This window comes from Anabrus simplex, chromosome 4, assembly GCF_040414725.1.
Source record: "Anabrus simplex isolate iqAnaSimp1 chromosome 4, ASM4041472v1, whole genome shotgun sequence".
NCBI lineage: Eukaryota > Metazoa > Arthropoda > Insecta > Orthoptera > Tettigoniidae > Anabrus > Anabrus simplex.
In genome coordinates, this window is record NC_090268.1 from 9,166,435 (window position 1) to 9,183,741 (window position 17,307).

The 17,307-nt window shown below is 40.8% G+C and overlaps 1 protein-coding gene across 1 annotated transcript in view; it reads right to left on the reverse strand.

Moving 5' to 3' along the window:
* LOC136872117 (uncharacterized) overlaps positions 1-17,307 on the reverse strand; it is a 740,234-nt gene that overhangs the window by 88,465 nt on the left and 634,462 nt on the right. The window contains exon 14 of the mRNA XM_067145963.2: positions 11,065-11,224. Coding sequence (XP_067002064.2) covers positions 11,065-11,224 — 160 coding nt within the window. The remainder of the gene's footprint in view (positions 1-11,064; positions 11,225-17,307) is intronic.

Sequence of the window (17,307 nt, forward strand, 5' to 3'; positions counted from 1 at the left end):
GAAGCAGCATTTCTATCGAAAACAACCAATCTCATCCATTACGGACAAGTGGGCGGTGAATGAGTCGTAATCTCTCACGGTTTACGCCCCTCAAAAAGACCTTGAAGGGTTGACGTTTCCTGTCGGAAGAGGATTTGCACCAGGACACGGGGATCTTCAACATGGTGCCTCATTGCTCACTGGCAGCCTCATTCAGGAGTGTACGGCCGTCGAACGGATTTTTTGATCGCGATGTCGACTGTGCTGAGTCTGGGGCTTGATTTGCTTCTACTGATGAGAAAACATCAATTGGTGTCCTTTTCTTTCCCCGTTACAGTTTCCTATTTTCTTGTGTGAAATTGAGCCAGTCTGTACTCTTCGTTGTTGTGATATTTGGAGCAATATGTTTTCAGTTCGACCCACCTAATTTATAACTGTTAGGTTTTCAGTCTGCCTGAAGATAGAAGCTGAAACCTGCCATTCTATTTTGATTATAGTTGGGCCCACGAGAGTTGGAGGATGACATTTGAGCTGGGAAAGCAGTAACTACGAAGTACGCTGCGTTGTGGCATATCACCCTTTCATACAGGCTGAATATTGTAACCTAATGCAATTCAATAAACTTCGACCCGATCCTAAGCTCGTGTTAATAATTGCATAAAGTAGCAACAGCTAACACAGTACCACTCCGATTGAGAGCAAGCCAACCACGTGGCGATAGCATCCGCTGTTATCGTTGTCATAGCAACACACCATTCTCGACGTCACGCTTTGGGGGGGACTTGAAGGCGATACGCATACGCTCCGCTTGAATGGTAACACACTCGTTTAAATTACTTAAAATAACTGTTAACACCTTATAGAACCAAAACCTATCCTCAAATATTTGTTAATTCTGACATACAATGCATATCCTTCTCCGTAACGTTCTATTTCTCGCGTGTATACGTTCGTTTGCCTGAGTACAGCCTAACATTTTTGAGACATATTCTTGCGATTTTATCAATTTTCTGGTCAACTGGAACATTCACATCATACACACTGACAGAAAACATGCAGCCAATTACCATTCTATTTATTACAAATATAAATTATTTCTGTACCTCACTGTTTCCACTCCACGAACACCGCAGCTTTCCTGGACCTCTTACAGGAAGTTACACCAGTATGGAGTAGGTCTGCTCTCTTTGAAGCACTTTGTTGAATACACAAGTCGGTGTGAATTTTGGAAAAGTTATTTAAAAATATATTCACCCAAATATATATACACTGTCCGGCCAGGTCTTCCAATTTCTTCCCGCAGTCACAAATGACTAGGGAATCTGCCAACTGCATTGACTCCAAAGCCAAGGATTTTGTGATACACTTAGGATCGTCTGAATTTAGAAATTCCATCTTATATGTATCTGACACTAACACACAAAATACTTTGTACACCTCAATTCCAAGTTCTATTGACATGTCTAATGGATACTTTAAGCCCCCTCGATTTAGGAAATTCAGATATCTTACTTCTGGAGGTAATTCATAAATAAGATCTGAATCTGTCAGGAGATAAGATTTACATGCTGTTTGATACTCATTTCTTTTTCTATTTGCTTTTCGTCGCACCGACACAGATAGGTCTTACGGCGACGATGGGACAGGATAGGTTTAGCAATGGGAAGGAAGCAGCCGTGTCCTTAATTAAGGTAGACCCCCAGCATTTGCCTGGCGAGAAAATGGGAAATCACGGAAAACCATTTTCAGGGCTGCCGACAGTGGGGTTCGCACCCACTGTCTCCCGAATACTGGATACTGGCCGCACTTAAGCGACTGCAGCTATCGAGGTCGGTGATACTCATAAATAAGACTTGCATGTTCAAATACACCGAATTCAGATAAGCCATAGGTCAGATTACAAAAAATATAGAGCCTACCTAATGTTACCCATGTTTATAACACAATCAAAAAAATTAACTCACCATCTGGACGGGACACTCTTATTTTTCTCAGGATGTTATTTTCAGGACAGTGCTTGATACACACAACTGTGTTGTGATTAACTATTAAATTCTCCCTGGGAATAGCCTTCTTCCATAACTTAACTCGTTCTTCATCAGAAGGAAACACAAATACCGGAGTGTACTCTCCTTGTTTATAATTGGCTTTGCAGCCAGGCACACAGCAACTCTTAGGCATGGTGATTTCCCTCACTGATCATCTTAATTCAAGTATATACAATTTGTGGTTAATAATAAAACACAGAATGCACTAAATTAATTTTACACTATAAATATAACTTTACACAAATAAACTACAAAATTAAAACACTGAAGAACGATCTTCTTAACCTATAGCTTCACATAAATACACGCTCACACTAAGTTTTCTTCACTAATTAACGACTTTCCACTTACTAATGCAGTCGATGACGACTCATTCTCACATATATCTGAGTGAACATGCGGCCATCGTTAAAAATTTCAATAAAACTGCGAAAATCAATGTTTAACTCTACTAACTCATGTGCTAAACTTCCCCCCTAACGATCAGCTGATTGCTTTCCCGCGCTCGTTACAGTACGTTACGTACTGTACAACTTTATTATTAATAACCCTAATTTTAATAATTTCGTCGATAAGGGATCCATATTTTAGCGCGCCAAGCCCATCACCTGATCAACTGAGGCGAGCTAAGCGAATGTTACATATTATACTTGTGAATGTAATTCATTAGGACTGGGAGAATTCTTTGGATAACTGCGACTGTTAAAAGACAGGAATGTATTCATTTAATTGTTAAGGTATAACGCGTTTTTGTGGAATATAATGCGTTGCGAATTTAAATACAGTGTGTGAAAGTTCGCAATTGCCACAACGCTAAGAACTAGTGCGTTCCACAGCGAAGATAGGCCTACAAATATACAAGTAAATATACACTAATATTTTCATTTTTTTTCGTAAGAGGGTAAGTTACATTTATGAAAAACGAATATCCCAAAAGAAAATATACCTGTCACGAAGAATAAAGGAGTATGTTTCACTCATTTTCCCAAGCTGATGATTAGTTCTACTTTTGACTTTCTTTTTACACAGATTTACAGCAGGGCGTTTTATAGTTTATAATGAACAAGCATAAGAGTGGACAGTGATCAATCGAACCTACATATGGTTATTTCTTGGGTTAGGAATGTTGAGTACGCGCTGCCTTTTCTCCCCTAAATTAACGCGAGTAAAAACAAAACCCAGTCTAAAAATGTAGAACTAAATGTAATTTATAAAACCTAACCTTCTTCTAAATTATTTTAGAATGTTTATGCATACATTTTAAAGTTTTAAAATTAAACATTTAGATTCTTGAAGCAATGCATCTTAATAATTAACTACTTAGTACTTAAGTAATAATTAAGGAGTTATTCCTCGGCAACTTCTACGAATGCGGGAAGTAACTAACAGATCTTTCTGGTCAGTACATTAATATTAGGGAAGACGTGGGCTATTCCTAAACAAAAACTGGTACAAATGTTTGTGTGGAAGAAAGGGTCTCAAGAAAGTCTTCCAAGGATAGTGCCAGAAGTGTTAAGAAACAAGAAAGCTACTGTATTTATGGACGTCGAGAGTTATGGAGGTAAAGTCAATTATTATTATTATTATTATTATTATTATTATTATTATTATTATTATTATTATTATTATTATTGTACGTTTGTTGTCTCCATATTTATATTAACGCATAATCATTATTTGTTGGACGCATTGACGAGTAAAACCAACACCTCCAAGGCCTAACAACAGCGGGGTGACGTCACGCTAAGGAGGCGATGACAGTGCAGAGAAACGCGGAGCATGTTCAAACACAGACATGATTTTAATATTTTTTGCAATGGAATAATTTATTTATTAACAAAAGCGTTTTAATTTTAAAGAATATTGAATTATACTGTCGTTATTACCGTATTTAGCAACTCTGCCATTAAGCAGTACACAGTCGTAAAACACGACAGCATTTTACAATGTTAACTTACTTAGGTCGAATTGCCAACGGCACAACAGGAAGTTACAAACATATTTGAATTTAAATAGGCACTAAATAAGCATTACATGATCTTAAAAGAAAACTAGCACGTCGTATATTTATATATAAATTTCTAGTGGCTTTACGTCGCACCGACACAGATAGGTCTTATGGCTACGATTTGATAGGAAAGGCCTATTAGTTGGAAGGAAGTGGTCGTAACCTTAATTAAGGTACAGCCCCAGAATTTGCGTGGTGTGAAAATGGGAAACCACGGAAAACCATCTTTAGGACTGCCGACAATGGGGTTCGAACCCACTATCTCCCGGATCCAAGCTCACAGCCGCGCGCCCCTAACCGCACGGCTAACTCGCCCGGTACGTATAATATTAGCTTAGGCCTAACATCTAAGCTGATGTAGCGTCACTGGCAGTATTTGCACATGAGCCTACAATGTTTCCTCCCTTGAAGTTCATGTATGGTTTAATGAGAATTTCATCTACTATCCATGTTGTAAATTTGTCATTCTGTTCAAAACCTTGAACTATATGTTTTCCAGGAAGTATGTAATATTGGACTACCATTCAGACTGGTGCCTACTCTTTTAAAAGTATTGATATGTGGCAAAATTAAATTGCTGCTATGTATCATAAATTTGCAAAAAACCGCACGGCGCAGCAGCCCTGAAGAATCTTGGGCCACCAAGCAACAGCTGCTGAGCCCGAAGGTCTGCAGATTACGAGATGTCTTGTGTTCGGCACGTCGAATCCTTCCGGCCGTTATTCTTAGCTTTCTAGACCGGGGCCGCTATATGACGGTCAGACAGTTCGTCAAATGTAATCACTAGACCTGGGATTTTAGGCTCTAAAAAAATTAGTTTTAGGCGCCTAAAATAGGCTTTTAAAACAAGTAAATAGGCTTTTATAAGAGAAAATAGGCACTTAAAATATGTTTTTAAAATGTGTGGATAGGCAGGAAATAGACTTTAAAATATTACAATATACACTTAAAGTGTAACGTTATACTCTTTTACTTTAACAAACGTGGTATCCCTATTCTTAACCGAAATACCTGCAAAATTAGGACAGAATAAAGAAGACATTTATCAAAAACAATATAAAAAAGTCATGTGTCAAAAAACGTATGGATTATATGATATATCATTATCAGTACTGATCTAAAACCTTAATACTAAAATCACTGTACACAATTACAGCACTGTAGGCATCCAATAACGGTGTAAACGCGAATGGAGTATGTGTTTAGTATTTGTGAGGAACATTCCTACAGTACTTTCATTCGTAGTTTGCTTTACAGTACATAACAATAATCTTCTCCAAATTTTCCACAGTAAGGCGGTATCTTTTGTCTGTTAAAATCATTTTGAAATCAGAAAAAGAGCGCTCCACACTCACAGATGTTAGAGGGGCATAGGGAAATTTACCTACATTTTTCAATTCAATTTCACTTGGTAAGTCTACCTTTTCCCCATCCATTACCTGATGTACCCGTTTCAGCACTGAATAACCTGGGTTCTTCTGCAGTACAATAGACCACTTGTCTCTTATTTTATCCCCTACCTTGTTCCTAGCACTTTGTCTGTTATTCTCAGCTTCCTCAATTAGAGAAAATTTCTGTTTGAGACTGTTTCCCTTTTCCTCCATTTTTGTAATGGTGACTGGAAGAAATGAAAAATTTGTCTGAATATACGCAATGTCTCTCTGAACACTGGAACGATCATTTAACAGCTCTTCGACAGACGACACACATGCAGAGTTGTCCGTTAAAGGCAATTTGCCTATCACAGTCATGTTTTCCTCAAGATGTTCTGCATAACACAGGGCAGCTTCCATCCAGGAACCCCAACGGGTGATGATTGGCTGCGGTGGAAGGGGAATAGAGGGGAGTTTCTCTCGAAAGATGGCTATTCTTGATGGAGCCTTACAGAACACTTTCTTCATTGTTGAAATAAGAGTATTTACTGCAGGAAACTCGGCCCTAACTGTTTCTGCGAGTCTATGTAAGGTATGGGACATGCAAGTAACATGAATTAAAGAAGGATAGAAAGTTTTCAGGAGAGGTGCAGTGGCAATCATGTAGGAAGCAGCATCGGAGACAAGGAAAAGGACTTTAGAATCATCATAATTGCAACCCCTTGTTGATGAAGTATGCAATGCTTTGACTATTGACTTTGTCAAGCTGTTTAGAGCAATGGAGGTGAGCGGTAGATGCCTGATTGGGTTCCAGTTTTCCTACTATAAGGTTAGCAATGTACGTGCCCACAGAGTCGGTGGTTTCGTCCACACATAACGATATGCAAGACTCCTGAATATCCTCCCTGATTGACAAAATGACCCCATTGTAACAAATATGTAAGTAGCTTTCTTTAATGTAGATGCTGATGGGATGTGCTGCTTGGTGTATTTCTGTAAAAAATCTCAGAAAACAGGATTATGCACAGCATTCCTGAGGATATTTGCTGCAAATAGGGCTCTACACATATCAGCATAGAAACCATTATGGGTTGTAGGAGATATAGTTTGTGTGAGCAGAGTCTGTCTAATGTTACTTTTCATGGCTGCTTTCGCTTTGTGACTGGCAGTATCTGCATGCTGCTGAAGGTGGCATTTTTTCTCATGTGAAATCTAAAACACGATAAAGTGATGTCAATCAGAAACTGAGATGATGAATAGAAAAGGTGAGCTATTGAATAAAATGTGTAATTTTGAACTATTTAAATTAAGCCATTATTACTCTAAAGTTCATTAAGAACAAGAACACTACAGTCCCCGAAGGGCCTTGGCTTTCAATAACGGTTGCTGCCCAGCTCGTGGCTTGCAGATATTGGGTGGCGTGTGGTCAGCACGATACATCCCTCAGCCGTATTGCCTTGCCTCCGTCACCCCTGCTCACTGTAGCTTCTCGGTTGTCCTCACGATGCTGGGTCAACACCGTTCCAGACCTCATAGATTTCTAAATTACTGCCGATACTAGAAATCGAACCCAGGTCGCCTGGACTAGGTCTCTACAATTAATTAGAGGAGCCAATATCACAACCTTAGTTTTAGATTAATATGAAATTTAAGATATATGCACATACCTGTTTATTGCAGTACTGGCAGAAAATCATCCCTGGAAATTGTACAAGCCATTGTTGTATAAGAGCACTCTTAGATGATTTCGTTTTAGGCAAGATGAACTATATTCACTTAAACAGATTTTCTTTCACTGGCGACTTGACACAGTATGTCCCTTCTTACTACCTGCTCCTTGTTCTTCCTAGATAATCCTCCCCCTCACCCCGTCACTCGACACAGTACGTCCTTTACTACCTGCTCGTTGTTCTTCTGAGCTAATCCTCCACCTCCACCTCCACACTTCACTCAGCATTCCTTTGGTGACAGCTGTCTGGGAAGAACGACATTTCTGCGAAAAACCCACCCTCTGGTGTTCTGCTCATTCCAGGGATGTCCATTGGGTGATTGTAAAAATTACAGAAGTTGAATTTTATTTTAAATATAGAAAATAGGCATTTTAGGCACTAAAATAGTAAAATAGGCTCTAAAGGTCCAAATAGGTATTTTAGGGCACTATAAAACTCTTTTAATGTAAGGGATTTATCATGAAACGTCAACATATTTAACAAAAATCATGTTATTTCGTAAGGAACGAAATAGGCATTTGCCTTAAATTCCCAGGTCTAGTAATCACGTAGGCTGAGTGGGCCTCGAACCAGCCCTCAGATCTAGGTAAAATCACTGACTTGGCCGGGAATCGAACCCGGGTCCTCCGGGTAAGAGGCAAGCACGATATCATTCCACCACAGAGCCGGCCATAAATTTGTAAGCATGAGGAGTTATCAGAAACAAATAACAAGAAATTCATTAACATACTTCTTTATGAACTAAGCAAAGTTTTAACTGTGATTATTAAATTAACTGTGGGGGTCATCATCCTCGGTGTTCAATTTACCAACTTGGACTACAATTAACTTATTTCTTGTATCATTCTGCACATTGTTACACTCATTCCTTGTAATGCAGCTATGAAGTTTTAAACTAAACAATATACCGGTATCGCATTTGTAGTACCGATAGTAATTTTGTCCACATATACATTAGAAATATTTTATACTTTAATAAAACCCCTTTAGAATGAAGGCCATGTCCTATTTCAATATGGTAGGCAGTATTGTTGCCTTGATGTATCCAGTACAGAAAAATTACTTACGTTCCCTTCATCACAGTACAACAACCGTCAGGTAACAACATGTTTATTGTACTTTTCAGCTGTGTATGATTGTTGATTGCAATTCTGTCTATGAGGTATGGTTACTAATACTATCTTCAATGGCTCTGTTTATTGCTTCTCTCTCTATTCTACGTTTTTGCCTGGATCCTTCTCTTCACCTGCCAGAATGTGACGATAAATATGATGGGCAGTTGCGAAAGATATAAGACACTGTATTCTCTGACAATCATGGTGTTGGAAGAGGAGTAGTTGAAAGTTTTGGTTACGTGAACGCTACTGATCTACGAAATATCACTGTAATATTTGTCACATATGAAAGGTAATAATTGATTTACTCAAATAAAGTCTAAAATCCCAGGTAGATTAAGAAATAATGGAAATATTTAATTTTACAGAATACATACTTTACTGCCTTACAGCTATATACAATTTTTTCTGCGTCGCAGGGCTTCCGTGTTTTGTTTGTGTGTAACACAACACCGGTAATGCTTTGGTGTCGTGTCACTTCAACTGTCAATTGTCTAATAGTGCTGTTCCTTTAATAAAGTAATATATCTATTGGTCCAGGGATCATGCTATTTTCCGGTTGCTTCGGCACGAGATTTAGGTCCTGTAATTTCCTTATTACATGGTGATTTTCGTCGTAAAAAAAAAGCGATAACATCCTTAATGTTGTTCACCTCCATTTTGCTTTTTGAACTGTCCGCGCTAGACAAATGCACAAAGATAATAAGAATTCACAGACATGGCACTCCCATTCATCGGTGCCAGCCCTGGACCTCAAGAAACAAACAAAAGACGGCGCGAGCAGCGGAATGCAACATGATGGACTCCTGTTTACAGCTCATAAGTACGTATTCATATTTCTTGCTAGTAACGACGATATTTCTTAATCTACCTGGGATTCGAGACTTTATTTGAGTAAATCAATGATTACCTTTCACATGTGACAAATATTACAGTGATATTTCGTGGATCAGTGGCGTTCATATAACCGAAAGTTTTTCCTGAGGATCAGTACCAGTTACTTCCCACAAAATATCACTGACTTTGAAATGTCTGTGGCATAAAATAATGTATCACCGTGAGCGAAATTCGTGCATTTACAGAGTGAATCGGCCTACACCAGCAGCTCTTGTAGGCTTATGTGATGTGTTTTATTGTGTATAATAATAATAATAATAATAATAATAATAATAATAATAATAATAATAATAATAATAATAATAATAATAATAATAATAATAATAATAATAATAATAATAATAATGTATCCCATGATTGTGAGCTAACATAACCTTATATCTTTGAAAAGTAAATATGCCTACATGTCACCAGCTGTTGCGTGTAGTTAAATACGTCATAGGCCTATGCTCATTATAATGGCGTGAGAATGTAATAATAATAGTTACTCACCATTGAGTAATTAGTAAATCTGTAGTGTTGTCTTGGCATTGCACGTAAACATCTCTGCCGCAATACCTCGTCTTTCGGAAACTTAATGCATGCACTTCGTTATCACTGTGGCAGTTCTCCTTAAAGTTGAGTACGCTATATATCATTACCATTACATACAACGTTATTAGCTTGGCACCATGAAACGAATTAAAACTCTTCTAATTTCAGCGTTACATAGCCAAACTTATTGCTGTCTTATTACTGAAGAAGTTCAAGCTTACCTGCCGATTCTGACGTCACAGTATATTCCCAGAACGGTTGTGAAGCCTTATATCTAGGAGGTGTTGGTAAAACACTCAAGCTTTGACCGCGTAGATCCCGCTCCAAACCCACTTCTCTAAAATTACATAGACCTGACTTACGTGTTATGATGCGATTACAGGTGTTAATAATCTCACCTGTTATATTAATACAACATTTGTAAATATTTTTTTATAATTACAAGGTACGGACATATCAATTCTTTGCATTGCACGGGTCGGACAGAGGAAACAGTTCGCCTCTTTTCGTGACGTCATCGGAACTACAGTACGGCCTGTACATCACGAAGGCAGTGACATCAGACTCTCGTGGAAGTTGTTTCTTCTTCCGGTGTGAACCATATTTTCAGATAGTTTATAAACTTATTTATTTAAAATTACTTTATGCAGACCGAAGAAGCTAACACCAGTCTGTTTGTGGCGGCGAACAAATTCTCTCTTTGTGCCATGGAAGTATGCCAAGAGATACCGCACTTTCTGCGAGTTGTAGGCCTGCACAATGAAGACACACAACAAAACCTCAACATTTCTCAAAAGTGACACACATGGAAATAAACAGAAGAGTATTTAAAACAATCGTCTCATAGATTATTTACCAATGTATAACAGGGCAAAGAATGCATAGAGAACACCGTATCTACGAATAATAAGCAATGTGTAACACACTGTTGCCAATCATTGAGAAAATAATTCAGAAATACCTCGTTTCGATTAATTCGTACGTACTGTACAAGGATTGGTGTGTAATAACCAAAGAGGAAGAACTGGCACTGTAACTAGCGACTGATACTTGTGTTGTATGTGTAACCAAACACTATGATATCCGATTAAGCTTATTATATTGTTTTACTTTTATTTCTGCCTCAATACAGAGTGCAATATTATTCTATATCGATCTTATATATGAATAATAAAGATTTTTATTCAGAAATGTGCATTTCTCTTTCATTAAAACTTACGCCGTTTAAAGATTTTAGTTCACATTAAACCAGTTTTCAGAATATTGAGTTTCATTAATCTCTGTTTCAAGTTATATTAAAATAATGCTTAGACTGTTTTTGTAAAGTGACAAAACACTTTCAAAGGCCTTTCTTTGGGTTGAAACTAATATTGCTATTACCTGAAGGTTCCAGCATTCTCAGGTATCCACAGACAGCATCAGTTGTGAAGACATATCGTGCAGAGAAGGAGAATCCCTTCATCGTCCAGCTGTAGTGGGCTATAGAGTATATGATGCGTAGAGCCGACCAGCTTCGTAAACTTACAGGAAGCCAGTCTTGCTGTACAAAGTACAATAGAGTATTACTTCATTGAGATAACTTTCTTTAGTGTCATTACCTCATTTACAATCTAATTATACGACGTGCAGGAACTTATGTAAAAATGCTTTGTCCACTGGGCAACTGCTATTTATGGGAAGCTGAATAACGTAATCATGCTGTTGAAAATAAATGCACTCATATAGAGCCTGTGTTTATTAAATGACTAAATTACTTTTTATAAAAAGACTTCTTTTACAGTTTCCTTTCAATAGCACTGACACATATAGGTGTTGTGGTGACAATGGGATAGGATGGGAGCGGGAAAGAAGCAACCATGGCCTTAATCAAGAAGTGAAAATGGAAAATCATAGAAAATTATCCTCAGAGCTGCCGACAGTGGGGTTTGAACTCACTAAATGCCGATTGCAAGCTGCTAGATACATGACCCAAAGCACACATCATCTTGCTCGCTGTTAAATAATGTCACTCGTAATATGCAGTGTGATTCAGCAGCCCCTTTCAATATCGTTTGCTGCAGCCCATGGTTGTAGGGGTGCTATTCCCCGCAGGCACACTGTATTGTGCTAATATTCAGTGAGCACATTTTGCACATGGTTCTGAACCCTAGCGAAATGTTATATCATCCGTTCGCAGATCATGACGCATTGAAATTATGTAGCGACATCCTTTCACCATGTAACTATGTTAATGTGTCGTGCCTTGTGATCGGGTGTAACGATGATGATGATGATGCTTGTTGTTTAAAAGGACCTAACATATAAGGTCATCGCCCCTAATGGTACGAGATGGACGGCATGATATGATAATTAAAATGTTAAAATGTATTCACTGACTAGAATTTAAAACAAATGAAGACGAATAATCATGGTGAAATTAAAATAATGAGGGGATCTAATTCGCAATACCTTATTTTCGGTAAAACGAAAGATGATAGCTTATGGTAGAATAACGCATTGCCTTAAAATTCAATAATGTACCATGCAAATGACTTAAAAACACAATAAAACAGACAAACACAAACTAAAACAGAGTCAAAACGTAGTGAACAATAATAAAAAGACTAATACGAAACACCACATTTATACACGATAAAACAGACCACTATCCCTCTGCTGACTGCTCGTCATCTCGCAGGATGAGGGAGATGGTACTCGGGCCCAGATCGACCAGGTCTACGCACTCCCTAAGGATGTGTACCACGGTAAGAAGATCGCCGCAAGTACACACCGGACGAGTTCTCCTTTCAGTAAATAGGACTGCGTTAGTATATCGTGGCCGATCCAAAGACGACATAATACCACCGCTTCCCTCGGAGAAGGCCGAAGGGAAGTCCTCCGTACCTTTGTACCATTTTTATCGCTCTCAGATTATTGGAAGTGGAATAGCCTGCCACTCCATCTCCCAATGGTACATAACCAAATGTCTCAGCTGAGGGCGAACATCACTTGCTGGAACCTTGTAAGGTAACGGGCAACCGCCTCCTTGGCAGCCTGATCTGCTAACTCGTTTCTTTCTACACCAATGTGGCTCGCGATGCACAGAAACGTAATTCTGGTGCCGGCATCCGAACACCCGGCCAGTAGGTCCTGGATCCTCTGCACCAGAGGGTGCCGAGGGAAGCAGGTATCAATAGACTGGAGCGAACTCAAGGAGTCAGTACACAGCAGAAATTGTCGGCGCTCATCGGACAGTGCGTACCGCAGAGCTTCACAAATAGCATAGAGCTCTGCTGTGTACACACTACAGGTTTCCGGGAGAGCAAAAATAAACCTATCATTATGGACAACGAACGCATAGCCCACCTTCGTCTCTGTCCTTGAACCATCCGTGTAAACGACGACTGAACCTGGATAGCGGCGAACAACGGACAGAAAGAGCCTCCGATAAATCGAAGGGTCCGTGTTTCCCTTCGGGCCAGTGTGCAGATCCAGGATTATTTCAGATCGTCGTATTATCCACTGAGGTGCCCCGCTTGGTTGTCTGACAAGGCAGGGAACCGGAGGTACATCGAACTGCTATCCAAGCGTATTCCAACCGGCTGCGTTGCTCGAGGGTAAGCAGCGTAGAGCCGGTTTCCATAGTGGAATACGCAAGAATAGTTTGGGTGAAGTGGCATCTGTCGCAAAGTTACAGCATAGGACATAATCATTTGCTGGCGCCTCACGTGTAAAGGCGGCACACCAGATACAGCGAGCAGACTGGCAATGGGGCTTGTACGAAGAGCTCCCGTTGCCAACCTAACCCCGCTGTGGTGGATGGTATTCAGTTTAGCAAGGACGCTTTGCCTTGCTGATCCATATACTGCGCTGCCGTAGTCTAACCTGGATAAAATATGTGCCCTATAAAATCGTAGGAGCACCGTGTAGTCATCTCTCCCCACCCCCCTCCCCCAATTAGAGCTGCTAAGGAACTTCATATTCAACTTTTTAGTGCATTGCACTTTTAACTGCCGCACATGTGGCTCCCACTATAATTTGCTATCAAAAAGGAGCCCAAGAAATCGATGTCAACTACGGGAAGAGCGACATTTCCTAAATTAAGCTCAGGATGCGAGTGAAGACTGCGTTGCCGGCAAAAATGGACAACAGAAATCTTTGCGACTGAAAATCGAAAGCCATTTTCTAAAGTCTACCGTCCCACTCTCCTAATAGCTTGATGTAATTGTCGCTCTGCGACTGCAATCTTATGCGAGCAATAATGCAGAGCACAATCGTCCACACATAGCGACGGTATTACTGCTGAACCAGTAGAAGCGACAATGGCACTCGCGAAAAGAGTGACACTAAGAACCGATCCCTGCGGGGCTCCATTTTCTTGAACGTGGTATTGCGAGTATGCCCTCCCAACTCGGACACGGAATAGACGGAGGGATAAACAATTCGCAATAAATACCGGCAGGTGATCTCGAAATCTCCATTGATGCAGGACTAAAAGGATACCATATCGCCATGTGGTGTCATAGGCCTTTTCTGTGTCGAAGAAAACAGCCCCCAAATGATATTTGCGGAGAAATGCATTCTGGACAGAACTCTCCAGGCGTACCAAGTGGTCAGTGGTCGAGCGAGCGGCTCGAAAACCACGGTGGTACTCGGACAAAAGTCCTTGTTTCTCCAGACACCACGCAAGTCGGCGATTTACCATCCTCTCAAATAGTTTACACAAACTGTTAGTAAGGCTAATAGGTCTGTAACTTCCTCCATACTTAGGATTTTTGTCAGGCTTGAGAACAGGAATGACTATGCCCTCTCACCACTGAGACGGAAACTCACCCTCTAACCAGATTCGGTTGAACACACGACTATCTTCACTAAGGTGTTTCAACGTTTGGTTATGGACGTTGTCTGGTCATACTCCGTAAAAGACACGTTATATTCCTATGAAACATGAGTGGCGAAACTAAGGTGATGATGTTCTGCCCCCCGCTTCAGAGCGAGGAAATCACGATTGTAATTCCCGCAGTCTGACAAATCCGTGAAATGACTGGCTAGGTGGTTTGCAATCGAGTGTGGTTCAGTGACAATACTGCCTGCAATGGAAATTCCCGGTACAGAAGATGATCCTTGGATACTCCAAATACGTCGAAGTTTTGTCCACCCTTGAGATGACCTGGTATGTGACATCATAGACGACACATATCTCTTCCACGAAGATTTCGTACTCTGTCGATTAAGAACTCGCGCCTTAGCACGGAGTTTCTTAAATGTTACCAAACTGGCCACAGTAGTCTTTCTACGATAGCGTTTATGAGCGCGACGTCGTTTTTTGATAGCTGCTGCAATTTCTGCGTTCCATCAAGGAACAAGTTTTCGGCGAGGAGTCCCTGAAAACGATGGAATGGACTTCTCAGCAGCAGCAAGAATAACTTGTGTTATGTAATTGATATCACCGTCTACTCTCCACCTGGTCATGTCGTTAAAGACCGCTAGTGATGTAAATTTCGTCCAATAATCATGTTTAAGAATCCACCGAGGAGGAGCCCCGACTGATTTCTGTTTCAAGAAAGTAAGGATAGTGGGAAAATGGTCACTGTCACAGAGATCATCGTGTGAGTTCTTTCGAAACAGGGGAACCAGCGTTCGGCTGCATAGACTTAAGTCCATGCGAGAGTATGTGCCGTAACGTACACTGAAATGAATTGGTTCACATGTATTAAAATACATAAATCCAGCTCCCTTACTAGTGTTTCCAACCCCCTTCCCCTGAGGCAAGGGAGCCTTATATAGGGTGATGGGCGTTAAAATCGCCCAGTAGGTGGAAGGGAGGTGGAAGATGATCTATAACATCACTTACATCAGTTATATTAAAGAAGCCGGCCTTGGCACAGGAGGAGGGATCAACGGGGGAAGACTTGAGAGATCAATCCAGATGAGCCTGGGCAAACACACTACAGTGTTTCAAGCTGAAGTGGTAGCTATCACAACTTGTCTTGAAGAAAATCTGAAAATGAACTTTAGGAATAAGAACATTTTCATTTTTACGGACAGCTAAGCGGCCATAGATAGATAGATAGATAAGAAATGGGTGGGCCCTGTTTTCGCAGAGCTCCACACGTAGGTCTATGAAGACCCTTTGTGGCCCTTGAACGGGTTTGCCTAGTCCAGCCCTAGTGCTCCTATAAAGGATACCAGTGTCCGGATTTTGGCATTCCTGATGTCCTCCAGGCTCACAAAATGTGAGCCCAGGTATCGATGTCTAGTGCTTGCAAAAGCCTCGCACTGACATAACACATGCGCGGAGGTCTCCTCCTCCTTACTGCATCTTCTTCACATCGGATCCTGGGTGATTTTCATGATGTGTAGGTGTCTCTGTAAGGTATTGTGGCCTGTTAACAGTCCAACTACCATTCTCATTCTGGTCCTATTCAAATTCATTAGGACCTTTTTATAGCTTTGACTAGGCCCTTTGATAAGTTCACGTGCCTGTCTTGCTATGGTTAACCTCTTCCAAATATCTAGGTGAGACTGGCTTATCCATTGGGATATTGCCAGTCTCACACTTAGGAGTGACACTCCCAGGAAGGGCTCTGGTCCTGTGAAGGAACCCATTGAGCCCTGTTTCGCTAGTTTGTCAGCTTCTTCATTTCCACTGATACCTGTGTGCCCAGGAACCCATAATAGGGTAACTGAGCTAAGCTCACACAGCTGATCTAACATCCTTTGGTATTCCCATACCAGTTTTGATGTTGTTTTAACTGCACATAGTGCTTTTAGCGCTGCCTGGCTATCAGTACAAATAGTGATGTGTCTTCTGTGTCCAGGCATATTCCATATATTTACAGCACAGGCTAGTATTGCGTATACTTCAGCCTGGAAAACAGTAGCATATTTACCCATAGGAAGGGAGAGCCTTGTCTTAGGCCCCCAGACCCCGGCGCCTGTGCCCGTCTCCGTCCGCGAGCCATCTGTGTACCATGTACAGCCCCCAGATTTAAGACGGGCCCCAGCGTCCGCGGCCCACTCCTCCCTTGTGGGTATCACCACTGTGAATTTATAATTCAAATTAAAGCTAGGCTTCATCAGATCCCCGATCATCATTGTCATAGGGCAAGTCTGGTGAAGTCTTGTAAGAATGGAGGTATGACCTCTATTCGGGTTTTTGAAGGACCACCCTCCGAGTGACCAAAGGCGATAGGCACTCATTCCCGCTATTACCTTAACATATAAATGTAAGAGGGGAAGACCTAGGATGGCCTCCATTGCACATAATGGTGTAGTATCCAGTGCCCCTGTTATTCATAGACACGCAAGTCTTTGGACACTGTTTAACTTGGTGCTCACAGTTTTACTCTCTGAGCCTGGCCACCAGACTATAGATGCATAGGTGATCGTGGGCCGTATAATGGAGATATAGAGCCACTGGACCACCTTAGGTCTTAGGCCCCAAGTCTTCCCGACGGCCCTGCGACAGGCCCACATAATCTTGCGAGCCTTATCCACTTTATGATCTATATGTTTCTTCCAACTCAGTCTTGCCTCAAGGATTATCCCTAGCTACTTAACCGAGGTTGTCTTAACTGATTTTTTCCCAAATAGGAAAGGCTCTGACAGTCCGTCTAGCCTCCTCCTCCTGGTAAATACCAT